General features: G+C 46.8%; 2 protein-coding genes across 28 annotated transcripts in view; one reads left to right on the top strand and one right to left on the bottom strand.

Annotated features, from left to right (window-relative positions):
• The window catches only part of CALR3 (calreticulin 3), a 35,160-nt gene extending 27,188 nt beyond the window's left edge, over window positions 1–7,972 (bottom strand). For 3 of the 6 annotated variants that reach the window (XR_014055673.1, XM_081496633.1, XM_081496634.1), the window contains exons 1-3: window positions 7,826–7,972; window positions 7,506–7,611; window positions 1,340–1,543 (exon numbers count right to left, since the gene is read on the bottom strand). Coding sequence is in view for 4 of the 6 variants with exons in the window: in XM_081496633.1 (XP_081352759.1) it covers window positions 1,340–1,543; window positions 7,506–7,611; window positions 7,826–7,831 (316 nt within the window). In the remaining 2 variants the exon portion in view is untranslated. The remainder of the gene's footprint in view (window positions 1–1,339; window positions 1,544–7,505; window positions 7,612–7,825) is intronic. The other 3 variants (XR_014055672.1, XM_081496631.1, XM_081496632.1) reach the window with 1 other exon arrangement.
• Window positions 7,973–8,219: 247 nt separating this feature from the next.
• The window catches only part of C6H19orf44 (chromosome 6 C19orf44 homolog), a 20,952-nt gene continuing 6,831 nt past the window's right edge, over window positions 8,220–22,340 (top strand). For 6 of the 22 annotated variants that reach the window (XR_014055668.1, XR_014055665.1, XM_081496611.1 and 3 more), the window contains exons 1-5: window positions 8,220–8,350; window positions 13,098–13,842; window positions 15,887–16,190; window positions 20,589–20,662; window positions 21,721–22,138. Coding sequence is in view for 16 of the 22 variants with exons in the window: in XM_081496611.1 (XP_081352737.1) it covers window positions 13,099–13,842; window positions 15,887–16,190; window positions 20,589–20,662; window positions 21,721–22,138 (1,540 nt within the window). In the remaining 6 variants the exon portion in view is untranslated. Of the gene's footprint in view, window positions 8,542–9,656; window positions 9,833–13,097; window positions 13,843–15,886; window positions 16,191–20,588; window positions 20,663–21,720; window positions 22,139–22,340 lie in introns of all 22 variants that reach the window. The other 16 variants (XR_014055669.1, XR_014055666.1, XM_081496616.1 and 13 more) reach the window with 6 other exon arrangements.

The following is a 22,340-nucleotide window of genomic DNA, read 5'->3' as shown; positions in this document are numbered from 1 at the left end:
GCTGGCCATCTTTTTTTCTGTGCTTCTACCATTAGAAGCAGGAATCAGCCATGGGATCTCAGATCTTTGATATTTGGAGGACAGGATCCTTTTTGCCTACCCTGGTTCCAGTAAAAGTTGCTCCAGGAACATGGTGCACAGCAGTCTGTCAGCCATGTGGCTAGAGGTGGGAGATGGGTAGGTACTACCATGCAAAGAACTGAAATTCACTGACAGTGACCTCCCCAGTCTTCTGCTGGAAGGTGCAATACTTTCACTGACTCCAGAGCTCCATAATAGTTACATCAGAAAGATTCTGCCAGTGCAACTGTTGTCTAGGTGGGGAGACAGATTCCTGGTGATTCCTATTCCCCCATCTTCCCAGAATCCTCTTCATTCTTAAAGGTTTTTGAATCTACACACTTCAGTTATGTCTGGTTCCTATGGCCAAATGTGGTCCCTTCCTAATTCTAGCACAGATGTTAATTACTCCTGGTGTTAAGAGACATTTAATGTATTCTAGCAGTCAACAAGCTTTTTCTGTAAGGAGCCAGACAGTAAATAGTTTTGGTTTTGTGAACTACATATTCTCTGTCATGACCACTCAATTCTGCCACTGCTGCTTGAAAGCCGCCATAGACAAGATGTGAATGAACAGAGTGAGGCTGCATTCCAATTAAGACTTCACTTGTGGACACTGAAATCTGAGCGTCTATTATTTTTATGGATCAAAAGTACTGTTCTTTTTTTAATCATTCAAAAATGTTAAAAACCTGGGAGTTCCTTGGTGACCTAGTGGTTAGGATTCTGGTCTTTCACTGCCATGGCCAAGGTTCAGCCCCTGGTCAGGGAACTGAGACCCTGCAAGCCATGCAGTGTAGCCAAAACAAACAACAAAAAAAGTTAAAAACCCATCCTCAGTTCACCAGCCATGATACACACAGGCTTTGGGCTGACACGGCCCATGGTCAAGGTATACATTCCTGAGGCATTCAAAATACCTGGGCTATATAAATGTTGAATAAATAACTTTCTCCCCAGAACAATAGAATGGTACAGTTGTCTTTCTGTAATATTAATTAAATCTGTGTGTGGGCATGCTAAGACGCTTCAGTCATATCCGACTGTTTGTGACCCCATGAATTGTAGCCCGTCAGGCTCCTCTGTCCATGGAATTCTCCAGGCAAGAATACTGGAGTGGGTTGTCATGCCCTCCTCCAGATTAATTAGGTTTAACAGTACTAAAAACCTTTAGTTAGATATTCTCAACACAACTTGAGCAAAGTCAATCTAAGGATCCTATAAGTGGAAGGGTTTTCAAAAATCACCAGAAATGGTTGTCAGTACCATCGAAACTCACCAAACATAATATAGTACTGAGACTTTCCATTCAGGTTCTTCTGATCCACGTCTGCAGGGAACAGCTTAATGTAGCCCCCTCCACAGTCCATCTTCTGCTCATGCTTCACAGTGTACTGAATGATCAGAGTCTTCCCCTTATTGCTAAATGGTTTGAACCGTGCAGAGATGGCGTAGAATCGGCTATTTTGGGTGGTTTGCAGACCTTTAAATAAAAAGTACTCATGAAGGAATAGGAATGACACCGCTCAGCAAGGCAGGAATTAAATGGCTATCCTCCCCTACCCGATAATAAACCTCCCAACCATTTATGTTGATCCTGCACCTATAGCACATCTGTATGATAATACGCGATGGGCGTGTCACTAACAGGCTCTCTGCTGCCACAGAACTTCTATCTCACATACCCATGTATGTGTTTTTGTATTTAATATACCACTGTTAGGTCTTAAGTTATAAAAACGCTTCAGTTCGAGCTGACAGATATGCAGTCTAATTACGGATAAAAGATTCATTTTGCTTCCCTTCATTTTCCAAGGGGTGGGAATACACAAGGAAGCTTTGTAGCAACTGGATTAAAAAAATGGACCATTCTGGGACTTCTCTGGTGGTCTAGTGGTTAAGAATCTGCCTGCCAGTTCAGGGGAAATGGGTGTGTCCCCTGATCCAGGAAGATTCCTCATGTTGTGGAGCAACCAAGCCTGGGCACCACAGCTACTAAAGACCATGTGCTCTGGGGCCCAGGCTCTGCAGGAAGAGAAGCCACCGCAATGAGAAGCCTGCGCACCACAACTAGAGAAAGCCTGAGCGCAGCAACGAAGACCCAGTGCGGTCAGAACGAACTAAATAAACAATTCTTTAAAAAAGGAAATATTGCCACCTGCAGCAACATAGATGGACCTAAAGACGTCATACTAAGTGAAGTAAATCTGACAGAGAAGGGGAAATATCCTATGACAGCTCTTATATGTGGAATCCATATTAAAAAAATGATACAAATGAACTTACAAAACAGAAAGAGACTCACAGATTTAAGAGAATGAATTTATGGCTGCAGGGGGGAAGGATGTAGGCAAGGGATAGTTAGGGAGTTTGGGATGGACATGTAGGCACTGCTACATTTAAAACGGATCACCAACAGGGACCTACTGCAGAGTGCAGGGAACTCTGCTCAGTGCTATGTGGCAGCCTGGAGGGTTGGGGAGTCGGGGAAAAACAGATACATGGGTATGTATGGCTGAGTCCCTTCGATACACTGTTTGTTAATTGGCTATATCCCGATACAAAATACAAAGTTGAATAAATAAATAAATACATGGAGCAGCCTACTTCTTTACCTTAATTCTCATCATAAAACAGCTACCTTAGACACACAATGGCTAAAGGATAACAGAGGGCTGATCTGGGGAAAAAAAAGGTGCTTCACCGCATGGGGTGAGTTGGCCCTAGGTGTCATTTGTGTAATGGCTATTTTTATGAAGATAACCAACCTTTTGTCATGTGAATCATCTTATACAACAAGCTTAGCCGTTTACTTCAAGACCAAACTCCTTTTTTCAGCAGCCACACGGCTCTGAACCAATTCCTTACCTTATACTGGACTATAAGACAAATCTGACAAGGACCTACTGTAATAGGACAGGGGAACTACACTCAATATTTTGTAATAACCTATAAAGGAAAAGAACCTGAAAATATATATATATATATAACTGAATCACTGTGCTGTACACCTGAGACTAACATGATATTATAAATCAACTATCAACTATACTTAAATTAAAAAAAGAAAGACAAACCTGAAAACAGCCAGTCTTCTTATAACCTACCCTTCTGTGCAACATACTCCTGTCCCCATAACTGCTTATGCTGAGAGCCATCATTAATGAACCTGGCATTCTATATCAGGTCTAAGCCTGAACTCACAGCTGACTTCCCACTCCCACACCTATCTCTCTCTTTGCCACTCTCTCCCCACCCATCCCTCTCTCAGGGGATCTGCAGTCCCTCCCGCTACCATCCAGGCAATTCTAAGGCCGTCTTGTCAGAGCAAACACCCTCTTCCAACAATACAAGAGATGAATCTACACATGGACATCACTAGATGGTCAATGCCGGAATCAGATTGATTACATTCTTTGCAGCCGAAGATGGAGAAGTTCTATACAGTCAGCAAAAACAAGATCGGGATCTGACTGTGGGTCAGATCATGAACTCCTTATTGCCAAATTCAGACTTAAAGAAAGTAGGGAAAACCACTAGATCATTCAGGTATGACCTAAATCAAATCCCTTACAATTATAGTGGAAGTGACAAATAGATTTAAGGGGTTAGGTGTGACTGACAGAATGCCTGAAGAACTATGGATGGAGATTCGTGACATTGTACAGGAGGCAGTGATTAAGACCATCCCCAAGAAAAAGAAATGCAAAAAGGCAAACTGGTTGTCTGAGGAGGCCTTACAAATAGCTGAGAAAAGAAGAGAAGCTAAAGGCAAAGGAGAAAGGGAAAGATATACCCATCTGAATGCAGAGTTCCAAAGAATAGCAAGGAGAGATAAGGAAGCCTTCTTCAGTGGTCAATGCAAAGAAATCGAGGAAAACAATACAATGGGAAAAACAAGATCTTCCCTGGCATCTCAGTTGGTAAAGAATCCATCTGCAATGCAGGAGACCCTGGTTTGATTCCTGGGTTCGGAAGATCCACTGGAGAAGGGATAGGCTATCCACTCCAGTATTCTTGGGCTTCCCTGGTGGCTCAGCTGGTAAAGAATCTGCCTGCAATGCAGATCCCTGGGTTGGGATCTCTGGGTTTGGAAGATCCCCTGGAGAAGGGAAAGACTACCTGCTCCAGTATTCTGACTTGTAGAATTCCATGGACTGTATAGTCCATGGGGTTGCAAAGAGTTGGACACAACTGAGCGACTTTCACTTTCACTTTCAGAGATCTCTTCAAGAAAATCAGAGATACCAAGGAACATTTCATGCAAAGATGTGCAAAAAAAAGGATAAAAATGGTATAGACCTAACAGAAGCAGAAGATATTAAGAAGAGGTGCCAAGAATACATAGAACTATACAAAAAGGATCTTCATGACCCAGATAATCATGATGGTATGATCACTCACCTAGAGCCAGACATCCTGAAGTGTGAAGGCAAGTGGGCCTTAGAAAGCATCACTATGAACAAAGCTAGTGGAGGTGATGGAATTCCAGTTGAGGTATTTCAAATCCTAAAAGATGATGCGGTTTAAGTGCTGCACTCAATATGCCAGCAAATCTGGAAAACTCAGCAGTGGCCACAGGACTGGAAAAGGTCAATTTTCATTCCAATCCCAAAGAAAGGCAATGGCAAAGAATGTTCAAACTACCGCACAATTGCACTCATGTCACACGCTAGCAAAGTAATGCTCAAAATTCTCCAAGCAAGACTTCAACAGTACATGAACCAAGAACTTCCAGATGTTCAAGTTGGATTTAGGAAAAGCAGAGGAACCAGAGATCAAATTGCCAACATCCGCTGGATCATCGAAAAAGCAAGAGAGTTCCAGAAAAACATCTATTTCTGCTTTATTGACTATGCCAAAGCCTTTGATTGTGTGGATCACAATAAACTGTGGAAAATTCTTAAAGAGATGGGAATACCAGACCACCTTACCTGCCTCCTGAGAAATCTGTATGCAGGTCAAGAAGCAACAGCTAGAATCGGACATGGAACAACAGACTGGTTCCAAATTGGGAAAGGAGTATGTCAAGGCTGTGTATTGTCACCCTGCTTATTTAACTTCTATGCAGAGTACATCATGAGAAACGCTGGGCTGGATGAAGCACAAGCTGGAATCAAGATTGCTGCAAGAAATATCAATAACCTCAGATACAGGATGACACCACCCTTATGGCAGAAAGTGAAGAAGAACTAAAGAGCCTCTTGATGAAAGTGAAAGAGGAGAATGAAAAAGTTGGCTTAAAGCTCAACATTCAGAAAACTAAGATCATGGCATCCGGTCCCATCACTTCATGGGAAATAGATGGGGAAACAGTGGAAACAGTGGCAGACTATTTTTTGGGCTTCAAAATCACTGCAGATGGTGACTGCAACCAAGAAATTGAAAGACGCTTACTCCTTGGAAGAAAAGTAATGACCAACCTAGAAAGCATATTAAAAAGCAGAGACATTACTTTGCCAACAAAGGTCTGTCTAGTCAAGGCTATGGTTTTTCCAGTGGTCGTGTATGGATGTGAAAGTTGGACTATAAAGAAAGCTGAACGCCAAAGAATTGATGCTTTTGAACTGTGGTGTTGGAGAAGACTTTTGAAAGTCCCTTGGACTGCAAGGAGATCCAACAAGTCCATCCTAAAGGAGATCAGTTCTGAGTATTCACTGGAAGGACTGATGTTGAAGCTGAAACTCCAATACTTTGGCCACCTGATGCGAAAAACTGCCTCATCGGGAAAGACCCTGATGCTGGGAAAGATTGAAGGCAGGAGGAGAAGGGGACGACAGAAGATGAGATGGTTGGATGGCATCACCGACTCAATGGATATGAGTTTGAGCAAGCTCCAGGAGTTGGTGATGGGCAGGGAAGCCTAGAGTGCTGCAGTCCATGGGGTTGCAAAGAGTTGGACACGACTGAGCCACTGAACTGAATTCAAGGCCATCTGACTCACCCCACTCCTCAGCCATCACCATCACCTCTCAGTACCTCCCTTCTCTGTCTAGTTAAATTCTATCGATCTTTCCATCCGTGACTTCTATGTCATGATTCTGGGAGACCACAATGAGGGGTCGAATTAACCAGTATACTCAGTGCCTTGCCTGTATCTGCTCTCAGCAGACATGTGCTGGAGTGAATGAAATGCAGAGTCTAGAGTCTCAGCATTTCAGGTTGGAGGAAGGAAAAATATTGTGGGGGAAAAAAACAAATGACAACCCCACTCCTTAGACAAGCTTCATAGAACTTATTATTTTCACTCCATTTTTTCCATTACAGCCTGAAAACTTGGAGCAATGTGTATCTATGAAACAATGCAAGTACATTCCAAAACCAGAGGTTGCCAGGTGTTAGGGCAACATTGGAGTAACAGGGCCAAGATGGAAGATGAATGGAAGGTGAATGGAAGGTGGTGAAGAGGGGAACTTTTCATCTAAATCAGGGGTTGGTAAACTTTTTTTCTGTTAAAGCCAGGGCATAAACATTTTACATTTTTGAGAGTCTGAACTACTCAATTCTGCCTTGAGAATTGTAGCCTGAAAGCAACCACAGACTGTATGCAAATAAGTGAGCATGGCTGTGTTCCACTAACCCTTTATTTAGGGACTGTGAAATTTCAGACACTGCATGGAACGTTGTATAACTTTTATGCATCACAAAATACTATTTCCCTTTCTTTTTTTCTCCAACAACTAAACAATGAAGAGGGGACTCCCTAGTGGTCCAGTGGTTAAGAATTTGCCTTGCAATGCAGGAGACAGAGGTTCAAGCTCTGTTCTGGGAACTAAGACCCCACATATCGCAGAGCAACTAAGCCAGGGTGACACAACTAGAGAGCTCGTGCGTGGCAAGAAAAAGATCTTCTTGCCACAGAATGGAAGCTCCGCATGCTACGACTAAGCCCTGAGGTGGATTAAAAAAAACAACTTAGAAATCTAACTGGGTGTATGAAAAAACAGGCAGTAGTTTGTCTACTTTTGATCATTAGGAATGAGAAGCCAGAATGGAGGTTATTCTTGGTACCAGGAGGCTACTGACTTGGGGAGGGGTGGGGTGGGGGACTTGCCTCTGGGGGTGGAAGTGGGGCCTGAAAAGTTCCTATCTTGATCTGGGTGTGCAGTCATAAACTATATTCATTCTATTGGTCTCCCTAAGATCCATCCACTTGACAGCATATAACTTTTACCTTAATTTTTTTTTAACTTGAAAATAAAAATGAGAAGTAGCTTCTAATCTTTTTCCTCTGGAGCGTAAGGCCCTCAGGTCTCCAAACCCATCTGACTAGTGCTTGTAAAGAGGCATCATCTTGGTCTCTTCTAAAGAGAGAAAAGACAAAACGACCCTACCCAGGCCTGTTTCCCGAATTGTGAAATGGGTGTTGGGGTGTGCCACACCTACCTTGAAAGGTTGCTATGAGGCGTTTAACATTCATTCAATTAATCTCACGATTCCTACACTAACCTTTGTCTTTCTCTTTATGACCATAAAAATTGCCGGACGAGAGTCTAAAATGCCCAAATTGGGAGTCATTAGTGGAATGCACCCATCGGTTTCGCCAGCGCTCTGTAGGGGGTAAATAACACAGGTTAGGGCTGAAAACTGTTAATTTGTGTCGTGGGGAGAATGATGGGGACGCTCGAGGCTTCGAAGCTTCAGGGTTTTGATACCACCGATCCTTCGTCTACAGGCCGGGGCCAAATGGCAACTCAGGCCATCCGATGGGCAACGGGGTATGCTGGAGCTTACACCCCCGCCACCATCGGCGTCGCCCCTTCACCTCCATCTAGAAATTCCTCCTGGAAGTAGATGGTGGCCAGCGCCACCCGCAGCACACAGACTGCCCAGAGCGGGACGCGAGCCGCGGCCATGGACCGTGCGGCACCACTTCTTCTCGTAACTGCCCTTTGCGCGTCCAGCGGTCTCCGAGGCCCGCCGGGCCCGTCCCGGAACTACAACTCCCGTCACGCCTCGCGATTATGACCCGAGACTCCATTGGGCTCTGACGCGCGGTGCACGCCAGGCCCGCCCCAAAACTACCTATCCCATGACGCCTTGCGATTGTGACCTAGAGCGCTATTGGTCCTCAGGGCGCGGGGTGACCCGGGAGATGTAGTCTCTTTCGCCCTGGCGCCGTTGCCGAGGGCAACGGTCCCCTCTGGCACGAGTGTTCCACCGTGAACGGCGGCAGCCTCCGCGGAAGGACTTCGCGGGAGGAGGTTGGCGGGGTTGGTTGGGCGGTGGCCGGGCTTGATGCCTGGGCTCGGGAGAGGAATTGAGGGAAACGGGCGCGCTCCGGAGCAGAGTAGGTCGGGCAGCGGGAGGGCGGTTCAGGGGCCTCAAGCCTCAGTTTCCCGGTCTGAGGCGCACTGGAGAGCATGGTCCGATGTGGGTCGCTCCAGGCCTTGGGGAACAACCCGCTGGTCTGAGGGGCGCCCCTATTTTCAAAAATTGGCTTATTTTTTAACAACTTTATTGATAACTCATCTACATACGGTACAATTCACCCCTTTTAAGCTTACAATTCCCGTTATTTTACTAAAAATTTACCAAATGGTGCAAACATCACCACCATCCAGCTTTCGAACTTGTGGGTCACCCCAAGTGTATCTCTCTATCCCCGCTAACCTGCAGTCCCAGGCAGCCACCGATGGGCTTTGTGAGTTTGTGGATTTGCCTTTTCTGGACAGTCCTTGTAACTGGAATAATAGGGTGTGTGGTTTTTTGCATCATATGGTATTTTCACTTAGTGTGGTGTGTTTGACACGTGCGCATGTTGTGTGTATCATTATTTGTTCTTTTTTATTACTAAGTAGTTCTCATCCATTCACTACTTAATGGCTATTTGGGTTGTTGCCACTTTTTCTGTATTATGAATGAGAACTGTTGCGAACATTTGCATATATTTCAGTTATCTTGGGCTGCACAGGACTGGCATTTCTGGGTCCTATGGTAACTATGTTTAACTTTTTGAGGAACTACCAGACTGTTTTCCAGGTTGGCAGATGATCGTTTTTACAGTCTCCTCCAAGGGGTATGAAGGTTCTATCTAACATCTTCACATCCATATCAACCACGTGTTCCTTTGTGTACTTTTGATTACAGTCACTCCAGTGGGTGTGAAGTGGGATCTCATAGTGGCTTTGAATTCCCCTCATGGATGATGTTGAGCATCTTATTACATGCTTATTGGCCATTTGTATATTTTTTTTGTGAAATATCAGTTCATATATTTTGCCTATTGGTTAATTTTTAATTGTGAGTTTACAATGTATTTTTACAAAAAATACCTGTTTCTGAAGCTAACACAATATTGTAAATCAACTATACTTCAATAAAAAATTTTAACTTAAAAAAATACATATCTATTTTAGTTGTGGTAAAGTGTACATAGCATGAAATTTACCCTTTTAAACATTATTAATTTTTTTTTAATTCTTTTTTTCTTTGGCTGATCTGTGGGGCTTGCAGAATATCACTTCCCAGATCAGGGACTGAATCCCACCCCCTGGAATCCTAACCACTAGGCCACCAGAGAAATTCCCCTGTGCTTTTTTTTAATTAAAAAAAATTTTTTTAATTAATTTGTTTATTTATTTTAAACCTTTCAGAAGAACTAGATGCCAGAAAACCTGGCCTGGTGGTCAGACTTGCCCTCTGACCAGCACAGAATGGCTTGGAGTCTTAACAACAAAAATATTCACAGAGATAGCTGTTGATGTTGTTCCAGTGCTTTCCACTTCCCCTTCACCATGTCTTTGCAGCTAAAAGTTAGTCCGTTCTGCAGGTAGTCCAAATACTGTCATTGTTATTGTTTTGTTTAGTTGCTAAGTCATGTCTGACTCTTTTGCGACCCCATGGACTGTAACCCATCAGGCTTCTCTGGCCGTAGGATTTCCCAGGCGAGAATACTGGAGTGGGTTGCCATTTCCTTCTCCAAGGAATCTTCCCCACCCAGGGGTTGAACCCACATCTCCTGCATTGGTAGGCAGATTCTTTACCACTGAGCCACTTGGGAAGCCCCCCAATACCATCATGACAGCTATCTAAATTTTACTGTATGCTTATTCCATGCCCCATACTGAACATGGGATTCCTATGAGAAACATAGGAATCCTGTTATTCCCTTTTTACAGATGAGCAAACTGAGGCACAGAGTGGTTAAGTAACCTGACCAGGGTCACTCCCACTAGGAATTCTCCGTGGTTTTCCATTCACTGACCTCTGTGGTCAGGCCTATGCTGGGCACTCTTAGTATATGAATTGCTAAGATGGGGATAAGAAAGCAAGCACACTAGTCAGAGAAACAGACAATAAAATAATAAAAATAATTCATTCTTGTCCAGAATCTTAGGGACTGGGTTAAATGCTTTGCCTTGCACAAAATATTTGAACTCAGCTTTAAAAGATGTATAAGATGTAGAGTTGCCAAGTTTAACAAATCAGAGTACTGGACACTCAGTTGAATTTCAATTTCAGATAAATAATTTTTTAATATAAAGATATTTGGAACACATTGCTTTTTAGTATAAAATGTTCAGAACATTACCTTTTACCATAAAAATATTTGGGTCATACTTAATTTTTAAAAATTATTTGCTGTTTATCTGAAATTCAAATAACTGACTGTCCTCTATTTATTCTGGTAATCCTAATAAAGTAGTTTTCCAAGTGGACAGAGAAGGGGAAAAAGGCTTTTTTGGGTCTCACAGTACTTTTTTGTTTTTTTAGTAAAAGTAACACATATAGTCTTGGTAAAACATTCAAACAGTATTTTTTTTTTTTGGCTGCACTGTTCAGGGTGTGGGATTTTAGTTCTCTGATCAGGGATTGAACCTGTGCCCTCTGCGTTAGAAGCACAAAGTCTTAACCACTGGACCACCAGGCAAGTCCCACGACTCAAACAGTATGGGGCTGAGGCATGGTTCTACATCTCGCCTTTTCTGCCTCACAGACCATTATGCTGGAGATGTTATGCACACAGATTTTCCCCCTTCCTTTAATGGCTGCCTAATATTCCACTGTGTGCCTGTGGTTGTCTGGACCTCACTGGGCCTCTGTTTCTGATTAGTACAAATAATGCTGCCAAGACATTCCTTGGACATCTCTATGTGACTTTGAGAACGTAATTGGAGGTAAATTCCCAGATGTGGAATTGTGGGGTCATGGTTCTGTGCATTTCACATTTTCATTGCCATTGGCACGTTTCTCACTAAAGGGCCTGCAGCAGACACCCACCCATGCCATATTTTTCCCAAGTCTTTAAAATCTTTTGAAACCTTGGTAAATCTTGCAGTGGATTGTTCATATTCTTTCAGGGGTACATGAGAACTCAGAATACGATGTAAAGTCAGGCCCTTCTCCCCAGAAAAATGTACATTAGCACACATGTACAACGCATGGCTGACATTTTGTGCAGGATGGGAGGAGAGGGCGGTCTGTGTCTGTCCAAAGCCCCCAATCCTGCTCCCAGGGCAGTGGTTCTTACACTAAGTAAAATAAGATTTCTGGGGAGCTCATTAAACATATAGATTGAGTTTCAAAAACAGCTTTTTTAAAAAAATAGTACAGCCAGTTTTTAAAACTATTTTTATTTATTTAGCCTCACTGTGTGGCATGTAGGATCTTAGTTCCTTGACCAGGGATTGAACCTGGGCCTCCTGTATTGGGAGCATGAGTCTTAACCACTGGACTACCAGGGCAGGCTCTCAACAGCTCTTTTTTTTTTGAGAGAACTGAGGACACTTGGATAAAGGAGGAGACTGGACTTGGGGTGCGACTGGGGAGTAGGACTGACTTGGAGTTGAAGTGAGGCAGCTGGAGAGACAGAAAAGAACTGTGGGGGTGAGCGAGATCTTTGGAATTGGCCTGAGCTCTGAATTTGGCTCTGCTACTCATTGGCCATACAGTCAAAGCTATGGTTTTTCCAGTAGTCACGTACAGATGTGAGAGTTGGACCATAAGGAAGGCTGAGCGCCGAAGAGTTGATGCTTTTGAACTGTGGTGCTAGAGAAGACTCTTGAGAGTCCCTTGGACTGCAAGGAGATCAAATCAGTCAATCCTAAAGGAAATCAACCCTGAGTATTCATTGGAAGAACTGATGGTGAAACTCTTAATATTTTGGCCACCTGATGCGAAGAGCCGACTCATTGGAAAAGACCCTGATGCTGGGAAAGATTGAGGGCGGGAGGAGAAGGGAGCGACAGAGGATGAGATGGTTGGATGGCATCACCAACTCAATGGACATGAGTTTGAGCAAACGCTGGGTAACAGTGAAGAACAGGGAAGCCTGGTGTGCTGCAGTCCATGGGGTCTCAAAGAATCAGACACGACTTAGCAACGGAACAACAATAACAACTCACTGATCAGGACCTAACCTGCTGGGCCTTCATTTCCTTCCTCTCCTCTATGAGAGAGGGATGACAATAACCAACTCACAGGGTCAAGTGAGGGTTAAATGAGATACTGCGGCTCTGAGTGGAGTACCGGGCATCCTGCTGGGGCCTGAGAATCACTGACTTTTGTCTTTAATATGTAACATATGTCACTTAATACCTGGCCCTAAAGGGTAATTCAGTGGTAACATACCAGGTGTCTTATTTATATATTTTTAATTTATTTTTTGGCTGCCCTGGGTCTTAGTTGCTGCTCCAGGGCATTCTCTAGTTGCAGCAAGAGGGGGCTACTCTTTGTTGTGGTGCATGGGCTTCTCATTGGGATGGCTTCTCTTCTTGTGGAGCACACACTCCAGGGCACGCAGGCTTCAGAAGCTGTGCTCGGGCTTAGTTACTCTGTGGCATCTGGAATCTTCCTGGACCATGGATCGAACCTGTGTCCCCTGAATTGGCAGGCGGATTCTTATCCACTGTACCACCAGGGAAGTCCCAGGTGTCTTATTTTCATGGTGGTCATCACGCTTGGAGGGGAGGCTCTGGCCAGATGGCAAAAGGGGATGTGGTCTCTCCCAAGCAGTGGGAGGTGTTGAGAGATTTGAACTGGCAGTATGAACATCAGGTGTTCTGATTCTTAAGTTTTCCGTCTTTACTCCCTAGAATGGCTTCGATAAGAAAACCCAGCCATCCCGTGCGTGACATCTTTGGCGACCTCAGTGATATTTCCTTAGAAGATTCAAAGATGGAGGACATGCAGAACTTTGCTATCAGTAGAAGTCTTACCAAAATAGTACCCAGTCCCAGCAGATTTTTAAAAAGAAACCAGACTCTGGGTGGAAAACACTTCCTGCCAAGAGAGAACTCTGTCCTGGGGAGCGGGCCCTGGCGCTCTTCAAGTAGACCATCAACCACTGCTTCCAAGGTCAGAGCCAACGCGGCACTCACGAAGCTGGCGCAGATAGAGACCAAGATCAGGAACCGGAAGGTACGGATGGCTCCGTTGGACGCTGAATCCGAGGATTCAAGCAGAGCAGAGGAAACTCCCCCCAGGAGGACGGCTGACCTTTCTTCACAGAACACAGGACAACCCTCCCAGGAACAGGCCCTTGAAATTCCTGTCCCTGAGACAAACATGCCAAGTGGGAAGGTCAGTAGGTTTCTAAAGAAGAGAGAAGCACGGGTGGAAAAGATACCCGTGGAAGCCCAGGTTGGGAAGGAGAGGGATGCTCAAAGACCCAAAAAGAAACAAGCTCCTAGAACACTGGATTCTCCAGACAGTGATGAAGAGGAAATGAGAGAGTTGCTGGGGAGCTTGATAGACTCTTCCAGGGAAAAAGACACACCCACCAATCAGGGTTTCACCAGCACCAAAGCCAGTGAGAAAGAACGAACAAAACTAGTCTCGGTAAGGTTTGCATGTATTGATCCATTTTTATTTTTTATGTATTTATTTGGCTGCATCGGGTCCTGGTTGTGGTACTGGGGGTCTTTCCTTGTGGCTCAGGGACTCTCTAGTTCCAGCACACGGCTCTGGAGCGAGCTCTTGGGCTCAGTAGTTGGTGACACAAGTTGCTCTGTGGCATGTGGGATCTTAATTCCCCAACCAGGGATCGAACCTGCATCCATCCCCTGCATTGCACTTAACCACTGGACTACCAGGGACATCCCTGCATTTTGCACTTGTTTGTATTAATACTTTGCATTTGTACCTTTATGTCATAGCACTAGAGTCCTTTGATGAGCGCCATCACCCATAAGCTACTTGAGAGAGTGTTGGATGAGGAAGGGTGGGTTTCAGCCAGTCACGGGGACCCACTCCTGGTCTGTTCCGTAAGGGATCGGATTTCGGACACATCAGGTAGTTTTGTACTATGTGGTGCTGATAACTATACTGCACAGGACAGCACTTTGGATGACTGATCCAACCCCAGCCGTGATCACTGCCATTGGTGACCCACGCCCGCTTGCTGGTTGTACCATATGGGAATCACTAACTTGGGAAGGCTCCATTTCCATTTTTTTAAAAAATTGAGGTGAAATTCCTATAACCTAAAATTAACCTATTAAAAACGAACAATTCAGTGGCATTTAGTACATTCACAATGTTGTATAACTGCCACCTGTTTCATTCCAAAACATTCCCATCCTCCCCAAAGTAAACCGTTACTGATTACTATCAGTCTTCCCTGTTGGCTCAGTGGTAAAGAATCTGCCTGCAATGCAGGAGTCACAGGATATGCAGGTTTGACCCCTGGGTTGGGAAGATCCCTTGGAGGAGGGCATGGCAACCCACTCCAGTACTCTTTCCTGGAAAATCCCATGGACAGAGGAGCCTGGTGGGCTACGGTCCATGGGATCACAAAGAGTTGACATGACTGAAGTGACTTAGCACACACACGTGCACCAAGTAATCACTCCCTGTTTTCCTGTCCTCCAGACCCTAATAACCACTAATCTGCTTTCTGTCTCTGTGGGTTTCCTGTTCTGGACATTTCTTTAGAGGAATCATACAACCTGTGGCCTTTTGTGTCCAGTTTCTCTCCCTTAGCATGATCCTTTCGGGGTTCACTCACATTGCAGCATGCATCAGTGCTCCATTCCTATTTATGGCTGAGTAATATTCCATTGTGTGGATGGACCGCATTGTGTTTATCCACTCATCCACTGATGGACATCTGGGATGTTTCCACCTTTTGGCAATTGTGAATAGTGTCACAAGTATCTGTTTGAGTCCTTGTTTTCAATTCTTTGAGTTTTTCCTAGGAGCAGAACTGTTGTGTCCTATAGTAAGTCTGTGTGTAACTAATTGAGGAACAGACAAACTGTTTCCCACAGTGGCTGCACTGTTTTACATTCCCATCAGCAGTGTATGAGGGTCCCAATTTCTCCACATCTTCACCAACACTTGTTATTAAGGGAAATTACAGTAGAAGTACTTTGGCCAATTTTGCTTAGTCACTCTTGTGACTAAGTTTGTCTGACTCTTTGCAACCCTTGTGGACTGTAACCCACCAGGCCACTCTGTCCATGGGATTTCCCAGGCAAGAATACTGGAATGGGTCACCATTTCTTTCTCCAGCCAAGCGGGCATCGTGGGTTCAATCCCTGGGTCAGGAAGATCCCCTGGAGAAGGAAATGGCAACCCACTCCAGCATTCTTGCCTGGGAAATCCCATGGACTGAGGAGGCCGCCGGGCTACAGTCCCTGGGCTTGCAAAAAGTCAAACACGATTTGAAAGCCAAGCAATATTTCTGAGTGTTTCTAATCCCAGGATTATCTTGCCTAAATGTTGTCCCTCAACTTCCATAGATGAGGTGAGAAGACAGAAAGGGGCAGAGAACAATAACGGTCATCATGAGGCCTCACACTGTCCACCAACCCCGATGTCGCTTGATCAGGACTTAGCATATATTTGGTTAATTTCCCTTCTTTTGTTTCCACCCACGTAGGATCAAATCCCAACTCCACCGAGAGCCCTTTCACAGCCCAGTAAGGATCTTCCCAGCTCAAAGCCATTCCCCACTTCATGGCTGTCAACCTCACGGTCAGCAGATGGGACCCTTTGTGGTGCCGGCTTGAGAACTCGCTCCCCGCAGATGCACACATCTGCCTCCCGCACAGTGTCGCTTTCCATCCCTGGCGCCTTTCCGAAGTCGGCGCCCTTGACCGCAGGGGACGGCAAGCTCTCATCCTCCCTGAGAACGAGTGAGCCTGAGCCTCAGGAGGAGCCTCCCTCAGCAGCCACCGATGACGGTCTGAATGGCAGCCCTCGTCCCTGTGCAGAGTCGTCACCCTGGGCAGGGAGGGCGAGACCGCCTTTAGGGTCCCCAGCCTGGTGGTCACAGGGTATTATCACAAGGGTTGCAAGTCACCCTCGGCTTTTCCACACCCTCTTTCCTAGTTGAGGGGCCAAGTCAGATTTCTTTTTCCCCGTGGGGCATGTGGGCTCTTAGTTCCGTGACCCTTTGCACCCCTGTGTCTGAAATGCAGTCTTAACCACTGGACCGCCAGGGAAGTCCCCGTTCTGTCTTTAAGTCTTCATCTAGTGACCCTGCCCAGTGACAGAGCAAAAGCAAATCCTTCTAGAGCCTCATATGAGAGAAAGTTTTCCTTGTTGTAAAAGAGAAGTGTGCTTCCTTTCCTTTTTAAATGCAGAAAACGAAACCAATCTCTAAGCAGTCACAGACATTGTTATTATTTCACCATCATTCAACATGATTTTTTATGAACTTATTTATTTTTTATTTTTGGCAGTGCTGGGTCTTTGTAGCAGTGGCCAGGGTCTTAGTTCCCTGGTCAGGGATTGAACCCGCATCCCCTGCACTGGAAGCCAGGGTGGATTCTTTTTTTTTTCCTTCTCCTCCTTAATGAACTCTCCAGATTTTTTCTTTTTAAAAAAGAAAAAAATTTTATTTTGTATTGGGGTATAGCCGGGAAAGCAGATTCTTAACCACTGGATCACCAGGGAAGTCCCCAGTGTGAGTTTTAATACCGTATGTATTTAAGAAAAGACCAGAAAGAGAAAAGATGGGCAGCCAACATGGATTTTTCCCCTCTGCAATTTCCTTACCACCAAAACCCAGTTAAATAACTGGTTTGAGTGCCTGCTGTTTGCCAGCAGGGGCCAGGCGTGATGGTGTCAGGGGCATGATGACAAACACGCAAACTTGCCCTGCCCCCGCCCCTGCCCCCAGGTCCCAGGTGCTGGGATGATCTTTAGCCTGTGACTTAGCGATAGGCGAGGAAAAATAGCTTTTCCCTTGTGTCCTTTTAAGTTCTCAGCTGGGGCTCTGTAACCAAAGACAGGTTAACTGGAGAAAAGCATTCTGAGATTCCATAAATATTCCATTTAAGTTTTATGTGACCCAGGAGCCTTCATAAGGAAACAAAAATGTAAAGAAATGGTGATGCCTCCCGCTAGGTGTGATGAGAAGTGGAGAGTCCTGGGAGAATGTGATAGACAAAAGGAGAGAAGTAGATGAGGGGAGATGTAGCAAAGCTTGCTAGTGGGGGTGGCTCAGCTCCCCCCATCTTGGACATAAGGATGCTCCTTTCCCCCAGATAAAGGAAAGGTGAGTCTTACCTGAGGGTCTTACGACCTGCTTCGGAGGTGGTCAGGGAGTCCTTGCAGCCCCTTCTGTGTCTCAGATTCCTGTAGCTCAAAATATTCAAGAGGCGGGACTTCCCTGGTGGTCCAGTGGTTGAGACTCTGCACTTGCACCACAGGGTTACAGGTTCAGTCCCTGGTCGGGGAACTAAGATCCCACAGGCTGCGTGGTGTGCCCCTACCCCCGAAAGAAAATCCAAGGTGCTAAGGCACCATGATGTAGGGGCAGGGAGGAGAAGCACAGCTAACCAAAGTCCCCTCCCTGTGCAGTGGGATGGGCTTGAGGGTGCGAGGAAGCCCCTTTGGAGCCCCCTTGGGGGCCACCATCTGCTGGATGCCATGCTGCACCTCACTGCTGTTGGCTCGGATCTTCAGGCCCGAGGAGCTGGTGATGGGTGTCCTGGCCAGCCTGGTGGGTGTGGATGAGAAGGTGGGCGTACCAGCACAGGAAGCCTGTGAGAGTCAGGGTTGGCCGACATGACAGCTGACAGGAACGCCAGTCCTGGGTTCCTGCCCCTCCAGGCTGCCCCTCAGCCCTCACTGCTGGCTGGGAGGGACCCCCTCCATGTCCAGACCCACCTTCCCCTCCAGATGCAGCTTCAAGAGAGGAAGGCAGCAAGGAGTGGTGAGGACAAGTCTGAGTTTGGGGTCCAGTCCACCTAGGGTGGGGGCTTCTCTGGTGGCTCAGACAGTAAAGAACCTGCCTGTGATGCAGGAGACCCAGGTTTGCTCCCTGGGTCGGGAAGATCCCCCAGAGAAGGGCATGGCAACCCACTCTAGTATTCTTGCCAGAATTCCATGGACAGAGAAGCCTAGCGGGCTACAGTCCATGGTGTCGCCAAGTCGGATAAGGCTGAGCGACTAACACACACACTGCCTGGGGTGGACACCCTTGCTCCGCTGCCTTCTGGCCACACGGCCTCAGGCTCTCTGTGTCTCGGTTTCCTCATCCGTAACATGGGGCAGAGCTATGACAGTGAGCTAGTGCACGTGGAGTGCCTCCTGCATGGTAAGAAGGGCCTCCTGCACAGGAGGCCTGGGAGAGGCACGGTTGGCCAACATGACAATAACGTTACTGGTCCACAGTCTCCTGGGTGCCTTGGCCCAAGCTAGCCAAGATGGCTTAGTTCAGAGGCTTGTCTGTGAACGTATCTCAGGACCTGTGTGCCACAGGCGTGCTGGCAACTGGCATGTTCGAGGAATTCAGAGGCGGGGTGAGCCCTTAGCACTGAAGTGATAAGCTAGGCTTTCATTTAGGTCTTACCTTGCTGGGGCAGCCTGGCGTTTGGGATTGCACTCAGCTGACCTTTCCAGGAAGAGTGAGCCGCTCAGTCTTCCGTCTCCCGTTCACCCCCAGCTCTGTGCCTCCTGCATGGTGGGCGCTGCTCCAGCTGCTCCCGCTAACTGTCCCCTGTCTGTTCTTGGAATTGCGGGTCGCATCCTACCTCCTCCAGGAGACTCATCCCTCCAGCCCAGCCAGGCTGCTCGGTGCCCTCCATGGAAGCCCCTAAGACACCTTGGAGGGCCCCACCAAGTGTCCACCCAACTCAGCCGGGGTTGGATCATGCGCCTGCTTGGGTTTTGAGGCCCCGCAGGGTGGACACCCCCGTCCCCCTCGCATCACACACACACAGCCTCTGGGCTTCAGTCATGAAATGAGCCGTGTGGTGGAGTTGCTCCTGACCCTAGCTGCCTGTCAGCCTTCCTCCTCCCGGGGAAGAGCAGGCCCACATGTTGATGGGGCACGGGAGCTACGTGGAGCCCCTGTCTTCTAGTAACCTGCACCCATGGCATTCAGGTGTTGGCAGCTGGCTAGCTGGCACCACAAAGTGGAAGTTTGCCTGAGCTTTAAACGAAAGTGAAAGTATTAGTCACTCACTCGTGTCCAATTCTTTGCGACCCCATAGACTGTAGCCCACCGGGCTCCTCTGTCCATGAAATTCCCTAGGCAAGAATACCAGAGTGGGTTGCCATGCCCTCCTCCAGGGGATCTTCTCGACCCGGGGATTGAACCTGGGTCTCCTGCATTGCGGACAGATTCTTTACCATCTGAGCCCCCAGGAAAGACCCCCTGTGCCCTTAACTTGCTTTAAATGAGAACCTAGGATGAGGTGCCACTCTCTGAGCGGAGGGTCCGCCCTTCCTACCTCAAGCACACTTATCACTGCGCTGCCCTCTTTGCATTGTGAGCCACTCTGTGGAGGCCAGGGGCTGGGAAGCTTCTGGCCTGTTTTGCTTTTTTTCCTTGCTTCTCTATTTTTCAGATCTTCCTGAAGAAGGAAATGGCAACCCACTCCAGTATTCTTACCTGGAGAATCCCATGGATAGAGGAGCCTGATGGGCTATAGTCCTTGGGGGTCAACAGAGTCAGACACAGCTGAGCAACTAAACGACCACCACCACTACTTTTTGGATCTTAGTTCCCTGACCAGGGATTGAACCTGGGTCCTTGGCAGTAAAAGCATGGAGTCCTAACAACTGGGCCGTCAGGGAATCCTCCTGTTGTCTGTTTTTAAATATGTATTTATTTGACTGCCTTGGGTTTTAGTTGCCACATGTGGGATCTTCTTTGCAGGGCAGGGGCTCAGTAGTTGCGGTGCCCGGGCTTATTTGCCCCACAGCATGTGGATCTTAGTTCCCTGACCAGGGATTGAACCTGCATCCCCTGCATTGCAAGGTAGATTCTTAACCACTGGACCACCAGGGAAGCCCTTCCCATTGCCTGTTTTTATAAGTAAAGTTTTATTCGGACACAGCCACACTCATTTGTTTACACACAGTCCTTGGTGGCTTTCCCATCACCCGGGCAGAGTTGAACAATGGTGAGAGAGGCAGACTAGCCTGAAAAAGCCCAGACTATTAATACTTACTACCTTGCCCTTTAAAGGAAAAGTGCTCAGATGCCTGGGCCAGCTTTCTGAGGGCAAGGACTGCACACTTTTGCATCTTCCCATCCCTAGCTCTTAGCCCAGTTCCTTCAACAGGATGATCAATACATGTGGAGTAAATGAGTAAATATTGCCATGTTACATTTTTAATTACAGATTTTAGAATAAACATTTTATCCCTGGATGATCTGGCTCCAGCTGTCAGTGAGAAATCAGACTTGGAATGGGAAGTAAGTACAGTGAACCGATTTTTTGTTTCTTTTTTTTAAAAAAGATTTATTTATTTATTTTATTAATCTGGCGGTGCCAGGTCTTAGTTGTGGCATGCAGGATGTTCTGTCTTCATTGTGGAAATCTTTAGTTGCAGCATATGAACACTTAATTGCAGCGTCTTAGTTTTCCAACCAGGGATTGAACCCGGGCCCCCTGAATTGGGAGCTTGGAGTCTTAGTCACTGGACCATCAGAGTAGTCCCTGAACTGATTTTTCACTTTAGATCTTTATGTAGAATGGTTTGCAACCATGATACTTCATTTAGGTCAGCGATTCTCACCTGGGAACACTTGGCGGTGTCTGGCGACATTGTGGTCATAACTGTGGTGCAGGGTGCTACTGGCATCGAGTAGGCGGTGGCCAGAGATGCCGCTCAGTGTCCCAGAGTTCACAGGGTGGCCCCCACTGCAGAGAATATTTGTGTCTTGAATGTCAACATATCATGTGCAGAGACCCTGATTTAAGATAAGAGAGGAGTTATTTAACGTATCAGACGATTAGAGCAGGTCCCACTTCAACCTCCCCACAGCAATTCCTGCACTGACCTGTATTTATTCCAGTGCCCCATGGTGATTCTTGCTGTATTAGTAACCACCTCACCATCAGTGCCATGTAGCATTCAGGACTGACATGCAGGATCACCAGGGTTCCCCGACCAGGGTTTGAACCAGTCCCCCTTCCAATAGAAGCACAGATTCTTAACCACTGGAACGCCAGGGAAGTCCCAGCACAGGTTTTAATAAAACATAATAATGACACAGCACATTTCACCCACCTGCTGCTAACACATGCTCACACCGTCAGTGTTCAGTGCAGCAGCTTCGTGCTGAAGGGTTTCAAGAACTCTGCTCGCAATACTTGGCATGCCCAAATCTAGAAAGGACCATGTAGACCCTCACCTGCTGGGTCCCTGGGGTGCCCTCACTTCTAATGCAGTGGTATTTTGATTGTGTATTTTGATTGTGTTGCTCATTCGAAAATACTTTCTAGTTACCTCTGCCATCCTTCATTTTAGAAAGAAGGTCAGCGGGGCAAGGCATCCAGTAGAAGGCCCTGGGCAGGAGATCCCCACTCTGAGAGCGAGATCTCCGAGCGCCTGAGTGAGCCATCCGCCTCATCCCCTGGGCCCCAGGGCATTTGTTGCCTGGGGCTGACGTCTCCGGAACCTATGGCCAGCGCAGTGAGCTTGACTTACTCAGAAGATTTTGAAAAATCCCCCAGTCCCACAGCATCTGAGTTGACGGCCTGTTCAGAGGAGTCTCCCGACAGGATGCTGGCCACTCGGTCTGAATTTTCTGCAAGTCTGAAGTCAGACCTCCCTCCCTCAAGTCCCAGGTCCCGGAAGAAGCGGGCCACGGGTGTCCCAAGAGTCGTGGTGAAGGAGACGGCCGTGCAGACGTCCGATCCCGCCTTCACCTACCAGTGGGCTAAGGGTAAGGATGTGGCCTGAGGGTTGGAGGAGGGAGGGGCCAGGCCAGCTGCAGTGATCGGCAGGAGCCCCTGGACCAGGAGGGCTAGACTGTCATCAGCCAGCTGGTGGGACCCCAGCCTCCTGCTTCCTCTTCCACAGAAAAGGGGAGCTCCCTGGGTATTCCCCACTGTCTCCCAAGCTTCAAAACACTGAAAGGTTTCAAA

Source organism: Giraffa tippelskirchi, chromosome 6 (assembly GCF_054371585.1).
Source record: "Giraffa tippelskirchi isolate mGirTip1 chromosome 6, T2T-mGirTip1v1.2.pri, whole genome shotgun sequence".
In the NCBI taxonomy this organism is placed as follows: domain Eukaryota; kingdom Metazoa; phylum Chordata; class Mammalia; order Artiodactyla; family Giraffidae; genus Giraffa; species Giraffa tippelskirchi.
Note: the sequence above shows the minus strand (reverse complement) of the source record. Positions and strands in the feature narration are given on the sequence as shown.